The sequence below is a fragment of the Sphaeramia orbicularis genome, chromosome 1, assembly GCF_902148855.1.
Source record: "Sphaeramia orbicularis chromosome 1, fSphaOr1.1, whole genome shotgun sequence".
Lineage (NCBI taxonomy): Eukaryota > Metazoa > Chordata > Actinopteri > Kurtiformes > Apogonidae > Sphaeramia > Sphaeramia orbicularis.
Genome location: NC_043957.1, coordinates 40,562,465 through 40,582,513, shown reverse-complemented (window position 1 = coordinate 40,582,513; position 20,049 = coordinate 40,562,465). Strand labels below are relative to the sequence as shown.

The 20,049-nt window shown below is 34.8% G+C and overlaps 3 protein-coding genes and 1 long non-coding RNA gene across 7 annotated transcripts; 3 read left to right on the top strand and 1 right to left on the bottom strand.

The window, feature by feature from the left end:
* Positions 1-1,273: 1,273 nt before the first annotated feature.
* On the bottom strand, positions 1,274-5,260 carry LOC115429164 (uncharacterized). The gene is made up of 3 exons (XR_003936732.1): positions 5,146-5,260; positions 2,768-2,867; positions 1,274-2,292 (listed from the first exon to the last, which is right to left on the bottom strand). It is a non-coding gene; the product is annotated as an uncharacterized LOC115429164 (long non-coding RNA).
* Positions 1,989-4,026, top strand: LOC115428914 (uncharacterized). 4 transcript variants are annotated; one of them, XR_003936706.1, is made up of 6 exons: positions 1,989-2,041; positions 2,205-2,267; positions 2,485-2,633; positions 2,744-2,881; positions 3,243-3,304; positions 3,453-4,026. XR_003936706.1 is itself a non-coding variant. In XM_030148174.1 (6 exons), exons 1-6 carry the CDS (start codon positions 2,008-2,010, stop codon positions 3,573-3,575), a joined length of 696 nt encoding a protein of 231 aa, XP_030004034.1. In that variant the 5' UTR covers positions 1,997-2,007; the 3' UTR covers positions 3,576-4,026. The 4 variants fall into 4 exon arrangements, 3 of the variants coding, with proteins under 3 accessions (XP_030004034.1, XP_030004026.1, XP_030004044.1); XM_030148174.1 differs by having other exon boundaries at positions 1,997-2,041; positions 2,205-2,394; XM_030148166.1 differs by having other exon boundaries at positions 1,997-2,041; positions 2,205-2,633.
* Positions 5,261-5,388: 128 nt separating the features above from the next.
* On the top strand, positions 5,389-8,024 carry LOC115428942 (uncharacterized). The gene is made up of 6 exons (XM_030148210.1): positions 5,389-5,496; positions 5,622-6,017; positions 6,458-6,484; positions 6,667-6,789; positions 6,971-7,032; positions 7,180-8,024. Exons 1-6 carry the CDS (start codon positions 5,460-5,462, stop codon positions 7,291-7,293), a joined length of 759 nt encoding a protein of 252 aa, XP_030004070.1. The 5' UTR covers positions 5,389-5,459; the 3' UTR covers positions 7,294-8,024.
* A 4,860-nt stretch (positions 8,025-12,884) lies between these two features.
* LOC115429004 (uncharacterized) lies at positions 12,885-15,755 on the top strand. The gene is made up of 5 exons (XM_030148267.1): positions 12,885-12,925; positions 13,088-13,489; positions 14,104-14,217; positions 14,412-14,470; positions 14,567-15,755. Exons 1-5 carry the CDS (start codon positions 12,892-12,894, stop codon positions 14,642-14,644), a joined length of 687 nt encoding a protein of 228 aa, XP_030004127.1. The 5' UTR covers positions 12,885-12,891; the 3' UTR covers positions 14,645-15,755.
* The last annotated feature ends 4,294 nt before the right edge of the window (positions 15,756-20,049 follow it).

Here is a 20,049-nt window from a genome sequence, read left to right as displayed (position 1 = left end):
AAATGTGGTTCAACAAAAATCATAATAAAGACAGTAGAATATCAAGGGGAGCTTCATATACAGGGTGACACAAAAAAACGGGAACTTTTTAACAATCCAATAAAACCAAGAGTGATGGAAGAAAAATATTTTATTCATAGTAATTGAAACCTTAAACCATGCCATTTAAGAAACAATGATGGAATTTTCATTTTTTTAAAATTACTTCCTGTAGATGGCGCCCTCCTGTACGAAAGCATTCTTGAAATCTGCTGTTGAGATTCCTCATTGACCACTGCAACATACACTTTACTCTTGAGATAGCCGCCAATGGTTACTAAAATGGGGGTGTGTTTACTTGCTCAAGGTCACTGTCTCGCAGTGCTGCCACTTGCTCATGTCTGCCAATACGCACTTCAAAAATTCCCGTTTTTTTGGGTCACCCTGTACAAGTACAGTACAGTACAAGTACAGGGTGACCATAGTAACCATTGGCGGCTGTGCGAGAATTGTTTGGTAACCGTGTGATCTCAAGATTCGGTAACGTTCCCTGGCCCCCTAGATCGCCAGATTTGTCCGTTTGTGAGTTTTTCTTGTGGGGCCATCTCAAGAGTAAAGTGTACACGACTCGACCAAGCACTCTGGATAAGTTAAAACAGAGAATTCAGGATGAAATTCACGGTATCCCAGCTGAGATGTTGCAGCGGTCAATGAGGAATCTCAACAGCAGATTTCAAGAATCGTACAGGAGGACGCCATCTACAGGAAGTAATTTTTAAAAAATGAAAATTCCATCATTGTTTCTTAAAAGGCATGGTTTAAGGTTTCAATTACTATGAATAAAATATTTTTCTTCCATCACTCTTGGTTTTATTGGATTGTTAAAAAGTTCCCGTTTTTTTGTGTCACCTTGTACTTTATCAAGTTACCCTTGGCAAAACAAATTTGTTCAGCACCAAAAGGCAACCAGACAACCATTCTGCTGTTAGGATGCTGGACAAGACAAGTTAAAAAAAAAAAAAAAAAACAGATTTTTGCATCTCAGGAGATGGGGATGGTTTTATTGATGCAATTTTTTTTTTTTCATTGTCCTGACCAGGTACGTATTGAATATGACCTAACCGTCATTGGGATAATACATAGGCTGTCTCAGCTGATTCTGTAATTGAAATGGTTTAATGTAAATTTGAGAGAGTCGAAGTTAGGGGTTAATAATAGTTTATTCATTTGTAAACAATATAAAAACACCAGTAATACAATATCTTGTGTATTTAAAGGCACTTGTTGCCAGCAAAACTTTGCAGAGCCCAGGCTGTAACTCTACTGACCACTAGAGGACAGATAGATAATAAACTAACAGAACACCACATGAAGTCCAAACACATTTTGTCAATCACATTTATAAAAAAATACATGGATGAAATATCTGTAATATAAAATGTACAGACAAAGGTATATTCTTATGTAGGGTGAGAGGGTCAAATCACTGAATAAAGTTAATAATAATAATTTACAGCTCAGGTTCTGACAGAAAAGTTTTATTCTAAAAGATTTTTCCAATCATATGCAGACATTTGCAGATAATACATCAGGTTTTCCTTAGTGGACCAGGTCTGTAATGGCAGTAATGATGACGGGCTGATAAGTAATAATTGTGAGTCTGTGAATAGGCTACGTAATAATAATATCTAAATCTTCCTAATCTAAGGTTCACTCAAAGATTCTGCTCTTTTCTTCTTATCACAATACCCTCATGTCTGCAGAACAAAGTATAAAATTGTCCTCCTGTAACATAAGGCAAAGTTCTTTCTACAGGTCCAGTGGAGCGATTTGATGACCTGATGATAGTCAATGACAATGAGCAACAATTGCATTTCTTTTGGCTAAGTCACTAAGTACTGAAAGAAAATAAACCACAAAGGAAAATGTTATAGCCAATCACCATGTGCATTTCCTGGTCTATGGCACATATAAGATGCAGAAATGAGATCTACTGATCAGTTTTTCATTTTCTGATCATTGTCACTCATGGATGAGCAGCTCGTTTTTGTTGTTCTCTTAGGTAAGGTTAGGTGTTTTAAGTTAATATTAAAAGATGAATTTGCCGTCGTGTTCCGTTATGAAGGGTAGAAAAAAACATGTTGTACTTCCAGGGTCCTTTTTTTTCCAGTGTGAATCCATAGACCAAATTTCACCCTGTTTTTGTAAATGTTTTTGTCTTCCAGGAATTATTTCCTCCAGTCATCAGTGGATCTCTGGATCTGTGTTGGAGGTGACAGTCCGACAAGGTGCCAACATCACTCTCTACTGTGACTGCAAATATTCAACAGGAGAGTACATAGTGTGGTTCAGGAACTGTTCTCATGAAAATCAGCCGACACTGGTTCTAAGACAAACGCCAAGAGATATAATTAGGTCATTATTAAATTACATTTTCTTTTTTGAGTCAAAGTATTTACTGAATTCTTTGCCTCGTTTTCGTTTATTGCCGAACTGGTCCTCTAGTTCCTATGACCTTCTGATCCTGAACTTCACTGATACTGATGAAGGTTTCTACTACTGTGGAACTGAAAAATTAACAGTTGAGGAAGGACTGAAACATATTGGTCAACAATATGTTTACACTTATGGAAGTATCACGAGTCTACTATTCAGTAAGTTTTCTGATTTTAATTGTGTTTGTGCATTGAATAATCTACTGGTCACATCAAAAGTCATATATGACCTGAGTCCATTTAATAATACCATCTTCTGTTGAATTAAGAATCCAGTCAGACTCTTGACCCACCTGCACAGGACGGTGCTCTGTGCTGGACGCTGCTGTTTTCTTTGTGTCCAGCTTTTGCTCTTCTCTCGTCTCTGCTCTCCTCTCTCCTGGTTTATCATCTCTGCCGGAAAAAAGGTAAGAAATTCAATGTGATTTTCAATCACATTCCCTTTTCAGTTCATCATTATCACTCCGATTGTTTAATATTCATTTGAATTATCTGGAAGGAAAAACTGGTCTGTAAAAATAAAAAAAAAAAGTTATTAATCTATTCTTGTATTTTAGTCTATCATTTTGCTTTTTTATTCTTCTGTATGGCACTGTTTTTAATTGTACAGCTGCTTTATGTCTTTATTCTTGTATTTTATTCTTTTATTTTGGTTTTTCCCTGTAAATCACTTTGGAAAAAAGTGTCTGCTAAATGCATAAATGTAAATATAAATATACCGCATCCATCTAAGAGTTGCCTCATAATGTTCATGTATTATTTTTACAGGAAAGGATCCTCAAATTGAAGCAAAAGGACCTGACACCAGAGGTCAAACAAGAAAGAATCAGGTACTAGCAGCATTTAACTGATCTCTACAAAGCTCTAGTCTCTGTAAGTAAACATTATTTAAGGATGATCTCATACCGAAGTTAATTTTATGATATGAAAATATTTAACAATGAAACAAAATGATATTGATAAGTTGTTCTATCATAGGATGAAGATGTGCATTATGCTGTACTAGAAATCCGACAGGCGTCACAAAGACCAAAGAGGAAGAAGAAAACACACACTTCAAACTTCAGCACCTACGCTGCCATTAATACTTCAAGAGTTTGAAGGAGAAGCGAAGAAAGATTTGAAATACAGTGAAGAAAAAAACAGAAAAGAAAAAGGAAGATAAAAGCTGGATTGTAAAGTTTATGTTGTATGTATACAGTACATATTAAAGTAAGTGCGGTTAAACATCTGTCTGAATGAATTTTCTTATCTTTTGAAGAAACTTGAAAATCTTTACTCATTCATTTTCACGTAAATATCATAATGTTGTAAAACACTCTATGCTAGTATTGTGACCAAGTTTGATGGTTTGTGTCTTTGCTGTTAGGATTTGGTTTTCTTTCCCTCACAAACAGTTTTCTGCAGTTTCTACTTTTGTTGTTTTTGAGTTTTGGTTTCAGATTGCCCTGAAGACTGTGTCATGAATCTCATTGTAAATTAATCAAATCATTCTTTGAAACATAAATGCTTGTGTTTCATTTCCTCATGTCACATCCACATAACAAATGAAAAATGCAATAACTATATTAAAAAAAAAAAAAAAACTGCATGTCTGTATCAAGATAGTTGCTGTTTTTTTTTTGTTTGTTTTTTTGGCAATTTCCTGTTTTTTATCACAAGTTAGCCATCAGCCACTACCATCACCAATACACTTTGATATAAGACGAATGAGGAAATCATCAGTGATCAAACTGAAGCTGTGCAACAGTATCCCATGGTCGACATACTGATTAACAAAGACTGTGGTTTTCAACATGCTGCCCTGACCCCTAATGTTACGCATCATTTTTAAGTAATAACCTAAACTGGAATTTAGCTTTATTGGCACAGAGAGGTAAGAGCTGGACTGATTATGAATCAATCAATCAATCAAACTTTATTTCTATAGCACTTTTCATACATGTTGCATGTAGCACAAAGTGCTTCACAACAAAACCCCCCACAGTCCTGCGGTTGCAAATAAAAATACAAGCAACAAAGTAAAATTTACAGTAAGAGTTTAATTAAAAGCTAGCCTAAAAAGATAAGTTTTAAGTTTACTTTTAAAAATATGAACACTCGCAGCGGACTATAAGTGCATAGTTAGTAAGGTAACACAATGACTCCTTACATGCTTATATCATGGGATGCACAGTGACTGGTACAAAAGGTTAAGAAACTTCACACAGAAAAGGATGTGAAAATGCTGCTCAAATCTCATGATGAGCCTGAAACTCAAATGAATCTCTACTGACCTCTGGAGGACACAATAAATAATCAACCCAAAGTACCACCACAGTATACAAGTTTGACCCCCAACCTGAAAAGTCCAGAAACTTTTGGTTAAATGTAAGTGATGTCCTGAATGATATAACAAAGATAAAATAAATATGTATATTTTACTGATGACTGGTGTAATGTACAACTTACAGCAAAATGAAGCTAAAAATTCAAACAAAAACGTATTAGTTTTGTAGTAGTCTAGTGACAACATGTGCGCACAATCCACGATCATTTCATTTCAGTGATTTCATAACATTACAAAGAACTAAATGTCTACGTCATCCTCTGTCAAAGTCTCAAAAAATCTGTTCATCCCTGAATGAACATTGTTTTATCTCAAACCTTTAAATTAAAGTTTTCTTCTTACCAGCAGAATATTCCCCATGTCTGCAGACCAGAACATCAAAATGCCCATCTCATAATGTAAGGCTCCTGTCAAAGACTGCCCACCTCTCTGTTTGGCTCATTTCATTTGATAATATGATGATATATGGGAAATGACCAGCCACAAGTAGTTTCATCTAAAATTAGTGTGGTACTTGACCAAAAACAAGCACAGTGGAAATTTTAACGTTCAGCCGACCAATCACCACTTGCATTTCCTTTAATGGAAAAGTGCACGTCTTATAACATGCAGTAGTAAGACCTCTGCTGTCTTTCATCTCTAGCTCATTGTCACACATGGATGGGCAGCTGTTATTTGTTGTTGTTCTCTCAGGTAGTTTTTGGTGACTTTGAAAACATGAATATGCAACCATTCGGTTTGATTTTGAAGGGTTTATTGTCAGTGTAAATCTGCCATCCAAATTTAATTCTGTTTTTGTAAATGTGCTTGTCTTCCAGGAATTATTTCCTCCAGTCATCAGTGGATCTCTGGACCAGTGTTGGAGGAGACAGTCCGACGAGGTGACAACATCACTCTCTACTGTGACTGCAAATATTCAACAGGAGAGTACATAGTGTGGTTCAGGAACTGTTCTCATGAAAATCAGCCGACACTGGATTTAAGATACTACAAAAAAGAGCAAAAAGTCGAAAATTCTTTACTGAATCCTTTGCCTCGTTTTCATTTATTGAGGAACCAATCCTCTAGTTCCTATGATCTGCTCATCCTGAACATCACTGATTCTGATGAAGGCCTCTACTACTGTGGAACTGAATCTACGACTGTTGTGGATACAAGAAACATTGTTCAAAAATATGTTTATTCTTATGGAAATATCACAAAGATACTACTCGGTAAGTCTTTTACCTTTAATTTTTTTGTGCTTTATGAAATCATGTAACTGTGGTAGTGTTTACCAAATGTATTTTGCTTTACATTTTGATAAAAAATATTTATTTAGGCACTTATGTATTAAAAATATATGAAATTAGGATATGAGGGAATCTGTGAAACTAAAAGAAATGTACATTTCCTAATGATCAGGTAGAGAAAGATGAGGAAAATATTTCATTACAAGTGTCATGTGCTGTGATAAAATCCAAAAAGCTTCTAACACTAGCACCGGACATGTACAAAGACCAAAAAAATGCTAGGAGAACATTATGCCTTTTTTTTTTTTTTTTTTTTTTTTAGTTATTCTTTTTTATTACCCCCCATTGCTCCTTATGTTATTCAAAATATTCCTGAATAAAGTCAAAAAGTTCCAGAGTAATATGTATTTTGTTTAATCCAGAATCTGGCGAAGCTCATGACCCAACCCGTAAGTATTGTACCTTTAATTTTTTTGTGCTTTATGAAATCATATAACTGTGGTAGTGTTTACCAAATGCATTTTGCTTTACATTTTGATAAAAATATTTATTTAGACGCATGTGTAATAAAAAAGATGTGAAGTTTGGAAGTCAAAAAGTTCCAGATGAAAATGTCTTTTGTTTAATCCAGAATCTGACAAGGCCCATGACCCGACTCTGTGCTGGACGCTGCTGTTTTCTTTGTGTCCAGCTTTTGCTCTTCTCTCGTCTCTGCTCTCCTCTCTCCTGGTTTATCATCTCTGCCAGAAAAAAGGTAAGAAATTCAATGTGATTTTCAACCACACTCCTTTTTCAGTTCTTCATCATCACTCTCATTGTTTAACATTTAGCTGAATTATCTGGAAGGAAAAACTGGTCTGTAAAAATACATTTTCACAAAATATACCGCATCCATCTCAGAGTTGCCTCATAATGTTCATGTATTATTTTTACAGGAAAGGATCCTCAAATTGAAGCAAAAGGACCTGACACCAGAAGTCAAACAAGAAAGAATCAGGTACTAGCAGCTTTCACCGATTTCTACAAACCTGTAGTCTCTATAAGTAAACGTTATTTAAGGATGATCTCATACTGAAGTTTATTTTATGACATGAAAATATTTAACAATGAAACAAAATGATATTGATAAGTTGTTCTATCATAGGATGAAGATGTGTGTTATGCTGCACTAGAAATCCGACAGACGTCACAAAGACCAAAGAGGAAGAAGAAAACACACACTTCAGACTTCAGCACCTACGCTGCCATTAACGTTTAGAGAGTATGAGGGAGAATCATAGACAGATTCGAAATAAAATGAACAAAGGGTAAAAGGAGGATAAATGTTGAATTGCAGAGTATATATGTATTTAAATATGCATAGTAAAGCCTGTGTGATTTAACTTCAGTTTGATTTTATTTCATTTTTTTTTTTTTTTTTTTTTTTTTTTACATGAGAGTCATTTCCTGTTGTCTCTCCTTTGAATTACAAATGTTATATATATTTCATTATGTTGCATGTGACACTCGCTATTAGTGTCACAACTGGTGTTTGATAGTTTGTGTCTGGGCTGTTGGGGTTCAGTTTTCTTGCCTGTACAAACAACTGTCTGTTAATTTGACTTCCACTGATTGTTTTTAAAATCACAATAAGTGTGAATTAATTCATTCTTCACAGAATAAATATTTGTGTTTTATTTCTTCACATTACATGAATATTAACAACAGATTCAAACCTGATGAGCTGTAAAAGTAAATGTACACCAGAATGACAGGTTTGATACAATTCCAGGTATATTTTGGTTCAATGACAAATGAGAATAAATGTGGTGAATGTGCCAAAGCATATATGTTTTTTTCTTTCACAAGTGACAATTGTGCATTATTTAAATCATACTTTTACTTTGAGATGTTGGTTTCATATTTTGTATTTACAGAAAAAGATAGACATCAGTTCCTCAGCAAATACATTTTACACCTATTAGCATCATAACACTAAACATAACAACAAAATATGCAATTTACTGCATGTAATTGGAAAGTAAGATAATAAAAGTGTGTTGATCTTGTCACAGTCTTGTGTCTTAAAAGCAGCTTGTGACCACAGTTTGTTGTCTCATCTTATTTCACAGTCCAGGACTAAAGAACATACATGGACCAGTTTTTTTCTCTGCTGACCTCTAGTGCTCTAGTGGACTGAATGAATAATAAAAAACCCTTATTACCACGTCTATATGAGGTTTGACCTCAAGCTGGAAAGGCCAAAGTAAGCTCTGCATCAAAAGTAAAAGTTATTACTTTGACCTGCTTAGTGAAAAATAAAAGAAACAGATCTTTTGTTTTACTGAGGAAATGCTTTTTCCTCCAGTGTACTGCAACAAAACAATGAGGGAGTGAAAAGAGTGATGACAGGTGCATTGGTTTTGTTGTCTGATATTACCTTATTCATAGCAGCTTTTTAAAAATTGATTAATAAATTAATTTTTTAAATGACCTTTAGTCTCAACAGTTTTCTAAATTAGCTGTACTCTCTACTTTTTACAGGTTTATTGTTTGGGGTTAAGGGGGTAGCAAATAGGGTGGGGGGTCAAAGATTAGGGTTAGGGGTCAACGCAGGTGGCAAAAACAAACAAACAAAAAAACTGACGAGTATTTTTTTAAAAATCTTTTTAATATTTATTACTTTTTTTATTTGTTATGTGAATGTGATGTGAGGAAATTATTATTAAAAGGAATATACTATTATTCCTTATGTCCTGTCATTGTGTGCGTCCGTGCACAACACATGCATTATGTCTTTACGTAAACACATAACGTATAAACTTTCAGGACGTAACAAGACCAGAGAGGGAGATTTGGTTGGATTTTGACCACACAGATGTCGAAAGGACGTTAACGTTAATTAGCCACCAACAAACAAAATATACACTGGAAAAAACGGTGGAGCAGTGGAGTAGCACAGTGAAACACTAAAAATGACAATGTCAGTACTCTTTTCTTTAAACTTCATCTTGGTAACAGAGAGCAGGAAAAAGGAGGATGGTAACCCAGTAAACACTACTAACTAGTTGAGCTGGGAACCAGATCTAGAACTAGGAGGACCAGAACATCTGCCGAACACCTGTCCACATGACCCCCCTCCAGCTCCACCTGAGCCGAAGGGTACCGCAGAGGCCCGGTAGGACCAGTTCAGAAGAACCACAGATGATCTATTAGCACCAAACTATTTCAACTAGATGAGTCAGGATAAGGAGACTGAAGAGGCCAAGGTTTGTCTCGAAATGCATTCATTAAACCACTCAGTTATCTCAGAAGGGTTGAATAACAAACCATTAGGGGTGGTGTTCAGTGCTTTTGTCTGGTAGAAAAGTGTTGATAAATGGGTGTTTCTACAGAAATTGCGTTGTATGTCACATCAGTTCTTATGGCATTTGGCATATGCTATACACAGGCATTTTCATCCTTTTGCGTGTTATTCAACGCCATTTGATCATGTGACAGTGTACGCCAAGATGTCAGGTCTACATATCTATAACCCCTAAACCTAACCGCTAATCACATGGTATTTGACATACACGAGGAAAGGTTATAATGCATATAGATAACACGTCAATTAAAAGTGGCATGTTATCTGTACACAGTTCATGCTATCAGTTGGTTTCTATGGAACTGGGTTTATTTTGGTACCTGGCGCTTTGACAGCTTTTAGACCTAATGATAAAACAGAAATTTAGGCATATTTCCCCCCAGGATGTACCTAATGATGACCTCAGATGAATGCAAAAAAAATTATACCGTTGCTTTGAGCCATCCCAAAATTAATGAATTTTTAATAAAATATTGGGGCCAGAAATAGGACCAAAATTGGGATAGGAAAGGCTGCCTAGGTGTCAGTGCATTTGATCTGGAACACATGGCTTGAAATGGTCTTATATACCGCTATAAATAAAGACACTGTGTAAAATGTGAAGATCATTGTAGTTTTTCTAACCCAGATATGCAGGTTTTTCATGACTCTGGAGTCTCATTCCAAGTTTTGCATGTAACCCATCGTGTCCAGTTGTGTTACATACAGAACCTGCCCATTTAAACACAAATAAATTGTGAGTGATTTTGCAACAGCAGTCATGTTTGTGAAACACTCTGCCTTGCATAATTAGCTCAATTCCCAAAATGTGCCTGTGAAAGAATAAAAATATATTCAAAAACCAGTAACACATAAATTTTCATGTCCTTTTTACTGTTACACTTGGATTTTTGTATAAAGAATTATATAAAAAAAAGTATAAAAATTTAGGTTTATCTGAAAAATAGTTTCTCTTTTATCTCAGTAAATAGGCCTATTTATTTTTTAAAATAGACCCAAAGTGCTTCCAGACTTGCTTCATAACATCATTCTGCATCTGGTTTGAATGTTTACCCCCATGTCCTGTTTTTAGGGACCAGTTTCATAGAAGCACCTAAATAGAAAGTGTATTTTAAAGTTACACACTCAAAGTCCCTGAGTCCCTGTCTTCTCATACTGTGTTTACATCCTGCTCAGCCTTTCTTTTAGAGCCCACCGATTAATTGGCCAGCCAATTAATCTGGCTGGTTACTGATTATAGCGTATCACCGATTAATCAACATCGGCCAATATGTAACCGATTTATTAACTTTTTTGCAGTGGAGATTTTGTCATTCGCTGCTCCTGTGTGTGTGTGTATGTGTGTGTGTGTGTGTGTGTGTGTGTGTGTGTGTGTGTGAGATGTGCTGAGGGTTAGAGGGACAGTAAAGCCTGTCAGTTTCACTTTCACTTCCTGTCAGACAATCATTCTATAATCCCCCCCCCCCCCAACACACACTCACACAATCACAGAATAATGGACCCCACACAGGCACACACACACACCCATGTATGTGTGCTTCCTGTCTATCTGACAGTTTCATTCTGCAGGCACGCCTGGGTATTACTAGTGTAGGGGAGACCGGGGACAGTTGCAACATGGGTCAGTTGTAAGTCTTGCAATTGCTCCAATCAGGAGCAATTTAGGACTCACCTAATTCACTCTGCACATGCTCAGTTTAGTTCTTAGTTCATGTGGGAAGTTGTAGTGCCATGAGGCAGACACATAAAAATTTGTGAGTGAAAACATCATTTTGTGGTTAGTAATATTTTTTGCTCTAATTATTTTTGTCATTCCATAGCTTGCTTTGTACTTGGATTCATTAAAGGTTGGTGTCCCTTACATTTTAAAGAATGATTTACCAAACCATTTTTATGTGACTACTTAAAAAATATAGACTCACATCTGTTTCAAAAGTCTGCTCTCCCCAGCATTAAAACTACCACATGTACAACCCGTGGTTTCCCACAGGTCACAGACTAGTCTAATATCAGACTACTATACAGCATTTGAAAGTTGTGCAAATTATCTTTGTGAGATAAACAAAGATTTATGCAACTGTTAATCCACCTGTCCACAGTTATCTAATACAAGATTATTACATCCTGTGTCGATCAATGTTCTTATTTTACATATTGGCCAGTATATTGCATATATATTGCAATATATTGGCCAATATCGGATATCAGCTGCTATCCAATATATCAGGCGATATATTGGATATCGGCTTTTTTAGCCCCCAATATCGGTATCGGCCCCAAACATCCCATATCGGTCAGGCTCTACTTTCTTTCATATGTTTCACTCATTTTGTCATATTAGTCCTGGATATTATAGGTACATTTAAGTAAGTAAGGTAAGAACATTTTATGATTGTTTTTCAGAAATATTATGTTGTTTTATCACAGCATCTCTATATCAGGATGTGTAAATTCTACACGCTATGAAACACGTATACATGCCTGTGCAGGACAGAACGAATCATCATTGCATGTGTGTGATTGGCAGAAGAATCTGAATCAGACCTGTGTGTGTTCATATAGTTGTAATCATATGTTTGGTAAATCATGTATGATAGAAAACTGCTCCAGATGTTGCTATTGTACTCATGGTCATATTGGATCATGGTCTTACTGTGTTCTGTTTATGTGGATCCCATGTGAGCTACAGGCCTGTCTATCAACCAATGTTCACCCACACTGAAAACGTATGATATAAACCTAGATATTATGTGGCTTCAGAGAGAGAGTGGGGATGTAAAGTTGTGTCCAAAAGCCTCCATATTCTTAACCTGCCCTTAATACCAACATCGATGACATCAGGCTCAGCACAAAAGCAGCCAGTAAAAATATAGTAATAGGTTTTACTTTTGCTTTTGAGTACATTTCAGGGCTACTTGTGTGTTTTTATGCTATCAAAGAAGTTGTATCAGTACATCTCAAGATCTGCTTGAGTAAAAAATGTGTTTTCTTTGGTCATCTCTGCAAATGTCTTAAATAGAGACAAATCACATTAAATGGGGAAAGAGGTGTAATATCACAGAGCTATTCTGGATGACCCACTAATGTTCTAAATATAACATGTGCCAACACTGGCCTGTATTTCATCAATAATTTCACAAGACAGTGAAGTAAATGCCTATATCTTCTGTTAGAGACTCCGAGAATAATTCTGCTCCTCATATTTTCATTTATTTCATTTGATGAAAAACATGATGATAAACATGCATATTTTTTGGCTTTGCATACCTTAAATACAAAGCCACAAAGTTTACATTTACATTTATGCATTTGGCAGATGCTTTTTTTCCAAAGTGACTTATAAGGGGAAGATTAGCAATTAAGCTCTCTCAAAGTGACAAACAACCACATAGAAAAATGTGCAAATCAACCATCCAATCACAACTCATGTTTCCTTAAATGGAAAACCCTACACCAACTCATGCAGTAGTGAGACCCCTGCTGTCTTTCATCTGCAGGTCATCATCACACATGGATGGGCAACTTTTATTCCTTGTTCTCTTAGGTAATTTGGATGAGTTTTAAAGGTTAATTTGCAGTTTTGAAATTCAATATTAAGAGCTAGCCTATAAATATATAGATTATTAGACATGTAGAAGCCATGCTGTATTTTCAGTGTGTTTAGTCTCAGTGTAGATTCACTATTGAAACTGTGCTTGTCTTCCAGGAATTATTTCCTCCAGTCATCAGTGGATCTCTGGATCAGTGTTGGAGGTGACGGTCCGACGAGGTGACAACATCACTCTCTACTGTGACTGCAAATATTCAGCAGGAGTGTACATAGTGTGGTTCAGGAACTGTTCTCATGAAAATCAGCCGACACTGGATTTAAGATACTACAAAAAAGAGCAAAAAGTCGAAGGAAATTATTCACTGAATCCTTTGCCTCGTTTTCATTTATTGATGAACCAATCCTCTAGTTCCTATGATCTGCTCATCCTGAACATCACTGATTCTGATGAAGCCCTCTACTACTGTGGAACTGAATATATGAATGTTGAGTATGATGGAAAAAGCATTGTTTCACAATATGTTCATTCTCATGGAAAAATCACAAAGATACTACTCGGTAAGTATTTTACCTTTAATTTTTTTGTGCTTTATGAAATCATATAACTAGGGTAGTGTTTACCAAATGCATTTTGCTTTACATTTTGATAAAAAAATATTTATTTAGACTCATATGTAAAAAAAAAAAAAAAAAAAAAAAAAAAGATGTGAAGTTCAGAAATTAGGGAATCTGTGAAACTAAAAGAAATACATATTTCCTAATGATCGAATGATCAGGTAGAGAAAGATGAGAAAGATATTTCAATAAAACTGTGAGCTTCTACCACTAACACTGGGCATCTGCAGTAATTAATGTAGCTGGGGTAGTAATGGTCAAGTATGATGTTTTTTTTGTTTTTTTTTTTATGTAACATGTGAAATTAGGAAGTAAGAGTATTTGGGAAGAATTTATAGTTCCTCAGCTACCAGGTTCATATTCTAGTTTTCAAAGGTTTAGGCTAATGTGATAATCACTGAGGCAGAAATAACATGACACTTTGTTCTTTGTGAAATGACAAAATTCTTAGTTACATATACAGAATAATGAAATATGCACTTTGCAACATTTTCCCCTGAACATGAATATGTATCAAAGTGAAAAATAATGAAATGATTCTTTTCTTTTCTTTGCAGGTAATAAAAACACTGCTGATGTTTCATCTTGGATGACGATAGTAGCGTCAGCTGTTACTGCTGTTCTTATTAACATGTCCTTCATTGTGGTTTATCATCTCTTTCAAAAAACAAGTAATGTAATCTCAGTTTCATATTTCTGCATGTAAATGTTCCTTGCGTTTTAACAAACTGTTTCTTCCCTCAAGCAAATCATATTGAAATGTTCATGTAGTCATTAAATGAAACGGGTATCAATTGATTTTAGTACTGGCTTTATTTCACCATTGTGTGTTACCCTTTTTCTAACGCTGTACTTATTTATGCAGATGTACCCAAATGTCACCAGAAAAGATGTGAAACCAGAAGTCAAACAGGAGTGAAACAGGTAACACTATCAGAAAGTTACATGGCGATTTATAATTTTGTTTTATTTATCACAAAATATGACTAAACAATGTTGCAATGGGAAATGTTTATTCAGGAAGAAGATCTGTGTTTAACACAAGTCGTCTTTTGGCATCAGGACCGAAAACCACAGCAGGCAAACCTGTCTCACTGAAATTACACCGCAGCAGAGCACTGAAAGGAAGGAAAGGGTTTTTTTCTTTACAGAGGCAAGTTTTCTCTGTAATAATTATAGACATTCACTAGGTATTTATATTGATTTACAGAAGGCATTTGATACTATAGATCATAGCATATTAATGAGAAAACTGGGGAAGTATGGGATAAGAGGTGTGGCTTATTCTTGGCTGAAAAGTTACTTAGAAAATAGACAGCAATGTGTACAAATTAACAATACTATGTCACAATTCAGGAAGGTCACCTGTGTGGCATACCCCAAGGACCTGTGATTGATCCAAAACTTTCTCTGCTCTATATTTATGATATTTGTAATGTTACTGAATTATTAAAATTTGTTATTTTCACAGACGATATAAATATGTACAATTCTGGGAAAAATTTAAAGAAACTTTTGTCCTCAGTTGAAAGGGATTTAGAAATTCTTAAAACTTGGTTTGATGTCAATAGATTGTCACTTAACATTAAAAAAAACAAAATTTATGGTTTTTAGAAATTGAAAAGAAATTGATGGGGGTGTTACATTAAAAATATGTGATGCTGAAACTGAAAGAGTGTTTGATATAAAATTTGTAAGGGTTGTTATTGATCATAAATTAACATGGAAACAACATATTAGATATATAAAAGGAAAGATCGCAAAGTCAGTGGCAATCTTGTATAAGTCCAGAAATACTCAGCCATAAGGCACTGCATATAATTTCCTGTTCACTTCTACTTCCTTGTATGTTTGTGTTGGAGTGTGGGGCTCAACTTATAAAACAACAGTAAATAGTATAGTCCTCCTACAAAAACGAGCTATACATATTATTAATAAGGCCAGTTACTATGAACATACTAATCAAATGTTTATGAAATCCCATATTATGAAATTTAATGATTTGGTTTACTGTAAAATAAGGCAAATAATTTATAAAGCAAAAACAAAGTTACTCCCTGTTTGTGTACAAAGGTTCTTCTCAACACGTGAGTCTGAATATGATTTTTGGGATGTTTGCAAATTTGTTGTACAAAAAGCTAGAAAAGAGACTAAAAGAAGATGCCTATGTGTTGTTGGAGTTAAACTATGGAATGAGGCCAGCATGGATTTAAGAATGTGTAGTTCATTTTTGTTTTTTTTTGTTTTTTTTAAATGGTATGCAGGGCAATTTTTGAAGGATACAATTGTTAAGATTTAATAAGTAATAAGTAAACAATTTCTTTTCTACTCTACATTAAATTATCAGTAATTTGGTTGGTTATGTTTTCTGTTTTTCTGGTTTAGTTTCACTTTTTTTATGTTTTTGCTTGTTTGTTTGTTTGATTGTACACATTTTTGTTTTTTCTTTTTCCTGTATTGAACGCTGGATAGCTTCGTTTGTTATGTAGGACAGGCATTAATATAAGCATTATGCTTCTGCTTGTGCCTTTTCAGTCACTAACCTGTTGGTAATGTTTGTAGTGCTGACAGTGGTTATATTATGTGATGAATGAATAATGAATTTCATCATCACATTATAGTGTGAAATGTATGCCTACTCATACATTGTAATATAGTAGTGCGTTCCTGTTGAATTGATTTCAGTGTTTTCTGAATGCATCTTATGTCATGTATCTTGGAGCTCACTTTTTGTTTTGTGTATTCTCTAAATAAAGATGTACTCTTGCTTACAAGTCTGTCAGGTTTGAAGTTTTAGTCCCTGTTTGTCACTCAATTTTAGACACCCATTACTTTACAGCTCATTTTAACTATATAGATGCTAAGTAATGAATGTGTTTTATTCTGGTATGCATTTGATGATCATTTGTCATTTAATCATTTATCTTGAGCTTCATAAGATATATAAAGCTATAGCTATTCTGTTGGACAGAGATGCCCACTGGCAACCATCTCTTTATGCAACAATACAGTCAGTTCAGCATACTGATGCTAAAAGGATGAAGTAAAGTTCATCTTTGAAGTTGAGATCATATGTGAATGATAACACCCTTAAGGATACACAAACTATTGTTAATTTAGTAAGAAGAATCTCCCCTGGCTCAGTAATAAAAAGGAATTTGTCAGATTCATACGATCTAATGTAGGTTCTGTAAAAACTGCTATACTTTAATAGAAGATGTCAAGAGAGATATACACTGCCAGGCCAAGAGAAAAGTCACACACTAGTAATTTTTGGACCACCTTTACTTTTCATTATGTCACGTATTTGCATTATTTTGCCAAACATATGCAATATCACAAGCTTTATTTCCATCCACAGTGGATGGACAAACTTGTTTTATGTTCAGTTAATGATAGATTTGCTTAAAAAGTCACTTTTTCTTCAGTTTTCAATGTTTCTGTTATAATAACCCTCAATTTTAATCTGAGCTTTTATGAATATCTACATGGTTAGTAAAATAAATATGGGAAAATACCTGATTTACATTGAAAAAATGCAAAATAAAGAGATAATATTATAATTAATGGTGATAAATTACTTAGGAAAAGTTAAATATAGATATAAAAAAATCATTTGGGAACTGCCACAAAAGCAGCACAGGGTCTTTATGGGTTAAGGATGACTTATCACCAGAACTGGTGCATGCATTCATACAGATGAAATCTTAAAGCAGCTTTAATAAACTAGCATTTTGCTGCATTTAGTGTGTTCCTGCTCCTTTGTATACCCCTGTCTCTAACTGTTTAAGGCTAGAGTTCAGAACTGATCACTGTAACTCTAGCTTTGTCAGTCGTCAGCATATATACATGTTTACCAGTCAAGGATTTTAGTAATATAAAGTCGCGGAAAAAAATTATTAGACCATTAAAAGTGATTAAAAACAACGGTTATGCAATCATGTACTAACTCCTGGGTGTATCATGTGACTAAAACAGACAAAAGAAAACACAGAATGCCTAAAAGCACTGTTTTTGGCAGTGCCATAGACATTGATGTAAGAACCTAAGTAATTTTGGTTATTATCAAGAAATATGGAAAATGGCTAGATATCAGCTCTGAAATTAAGCTCTTATGAGCTATTTTTGTTGTTATCATTATATTTGTCCAAACAAATGTACCTTTAGTTGTACCAGCCATTAAAATTAACAAGAAATTGAAGAAAACAAGGGTGGTCTTATAAATTTTTCCACGACTGTATCTCAAGAAATACCTAAATGTTGACAAAGTTGATGAAAGAGCCAAGAGCCACTTTTGACATTTAACACAATTTAATATTCTGCAGTTGAAATGGGTTAAGGTGTTCTATTTATAAGTCTTTCAGAGGTCTAGAAACACTCTCTCCAACCAGACACAGGATGCCTTTTAAAGCTGCGGGCTCTGGTGTAACTTTTAACACCTCAGTATACCCACACCATCATTTACCACACTCAGATACACCCAGATGAAAAAATGTTCCATTGTAGTAGCCAGTATATTACCTTAAACTGATGGAAGTGTCTTCACTTGTTCTGTGCATCATGAAACCCTGTTATTGTGGGGGTGGGGGGGGTTCACACTAGGTCATAACACACAAGTTCTCAGTTCTTTGTCATTTTACTTTTTTCAAATATAGGCAATAGGTTTTCTTGTGGTGCAATTGTGACCCTTTATTTTCCAGCTAAAGTTGAAAACAAAAAACGTTATTATCTTCATTTCTATGTATCTCTGTTTTTCCACAATTAATTAAAAATCAACTAGAAGACCATTGTCCAGTCTTCTTCTTCTAAGGATTTATTAAAGCAAAGGTTTTGACATTTGATTTCCTCATTTTTGATAGCTGATACCTCTGGTTACTTTGTGTAAGACTACTGTTTGCAAGACTTTAATTCTATTAGTGAATTTCCATCCTCTTCCCTATTTAATAGAACTGCTCCAAAATGTAAGGTGTTTGTCCTTGTCTATGCCACAACCTTGTAGCAGGTGAAGGACTCCAGCAGCACTTGTGGTAGAGAACAACTTTAACTCTAAAGGCTTGTCAAAACATGTTGGTCTAATTTTAGAGTTAAAGTTGTTCTATCCTACAAGTGCTGGAGTCCTTGACCTGCTGCATATTTTTCTCCTCTATGCATCTTGGAAATTTGCCACAAGCCCACCGCCAAGTTTCATTAACAATGGTGAAGTAGACAAACAGACTCTATCTTTATGGTCTTTCATCGTTTAACACAGGGGTGTCAAACATGCGGCCTGAGGGCCAAAACCGGCCCGCCAAAGGGTCCAACCCGGCCCACGGGATGAATATGTGAAATACAAAAATCACATTGAAGATATTAACAATCAAGGATGTCAAAATAAATTTAGTTCAATTCCATCTAAAGTTGGTTAGACCAGTAAAATACTATCATAATAAAGTATAAATAACGAAAACCACACATTTTTCTCTTTGTTTTAGTGTAAAAAAAAGTAAAATTACACAGAAATGTTAACATTTACAGACTAGCCTTTTACAAAAAATTTGAAAAACCTGAACAAACATGAACAACCTGAAATGTCTTAAGAGAATTAAGAGTAATTTTACCAATATTCTGTCTGTTATTAAATGTTTTGTGCATTTGTAGATCCACTGTGATTTGTATGTTGTAATGAACATGTAAAACTGAGAAGCTGAGGGCAAATAATGGCATAAATTTTTTTTATTAATAAATTTCATTTTGGTCATGGTTCATGTTTTTCCATATTTTTTAAAAAAGATTTGAATTTTGATAATATAATCTTACTTTTTTCACTCTAAAACAAAGAAATTAGACATACAAATTTTGGAATCGATATTACTTATGTATTATTATGTTAATATTTTAATAATCCGGCTCACTGCAGGTCATATTGGGCTTTATGTGGCCCCTGAACTAACGTGAGTTTGACACCCCTGGTTTAACAAATCAAGGATTATTTGGTAAAATTATTTCTCCGTTAAAAAGTGTGACTTTTGATTTACAGCTCACCCCACTCACTGAGCAGGACCTCTTTTCATTGAATAAAAATAATAATTTCCCTGACAGAGGCTTTTACTGTAGTTGTGGTGAAAAGCCTGTGGTGTGTACTGGTTATGGATCACCTCTGTCAGAAAACATACACCGTTCATTCACACACTCATTCGTATTTTAGAAAATCGATCATGTATCATATTTCTCTTTACTTGTGCGTATTCTCATTTATACACTTCTAAGACTGTAGTTATAGTACTGTATAATATTACTATTTGTTGCAACTGAACATCAAAAAAATGATGAGAAAGGACCTGACAGTGGAGGACAAACAAGACGTTTACAATTACATTCAGTGACATGTAACTGTGACATTTAGATGTGTCACATACAGGTGTGAGTGGTATTTGTAGTACTGCTGCATAGCCTCCAGCGTTGTGCATGTTAACTCTCACCAGTACAGCTGAACAGATCTATTACTATTGTTACTAGTAATTTCT

Excerpts from the sequence above, each read along its gene's own strand:
- LOC115429004 (XM_030148267.1), top strand. The coding sequence starts at position 12,892 with ATGGATGGGCAACTTTTATTCCTTGTTCTCTTAG. Across the intron at positions 14,218-14,411 it reads TCATCTCTTTCAAAAAACAA|ATGTACCCAAATGTCACCAG; the intron begins GTAATGTAATCT and ends TTATTTATGCAG. Across the intron at positions 14,471-14,566 it reads GTCAAACAGGAGTGAAACAG|GAAGAAGATCTGTGTTTAAC; the intron begins GTAACACTATCA and ends ATGTTTATTCAG.
- LOC115428942 (XM_030148210.1), top strand. The coding sequence starts at position 5,460 with ATGGATGGGCAGCTGTTATTTGTTGTTGTTCTCTCAG. Across the intron at positions 6,485-6,666 it reads CGAAGCTCATGACCCAACCC|AATCTGACAAGGCCCATGAC; the intron begins GTAAGTATTGTA and ends TGTTTAATCCAG. Across the intron at positions 6,790-6,970 it reads TCATCTCTGCCAGAAAAAAG|GAAAGGATCCTCAAATTGAA; the intron begins GTAAGAAATTCA and ends TTATTTTTACAG.
- LOC115428914 (XM_030148166.1), top strand. The coding sequence starts at position 2,008 with ATGGATGAGCAGCTCGTTTTTGTTGTTCTCTTAG. Across the intron at positions 2,042-2,204 it reads CGTTTTTGTTGTTCTCTTAG|GAATTATTTCCTCCAGTCAT; the intron begins GTAAGGTTAGGT and ends TTTGTCTTCCAG. Across the intron at positions 3,305-3,452 it reads GTCAAACAAGAAAGAATCAG|GATGAAGATGTGCATTATGC; the intron begins GTACTAGCAGCA and ends GTTCTATCATAG.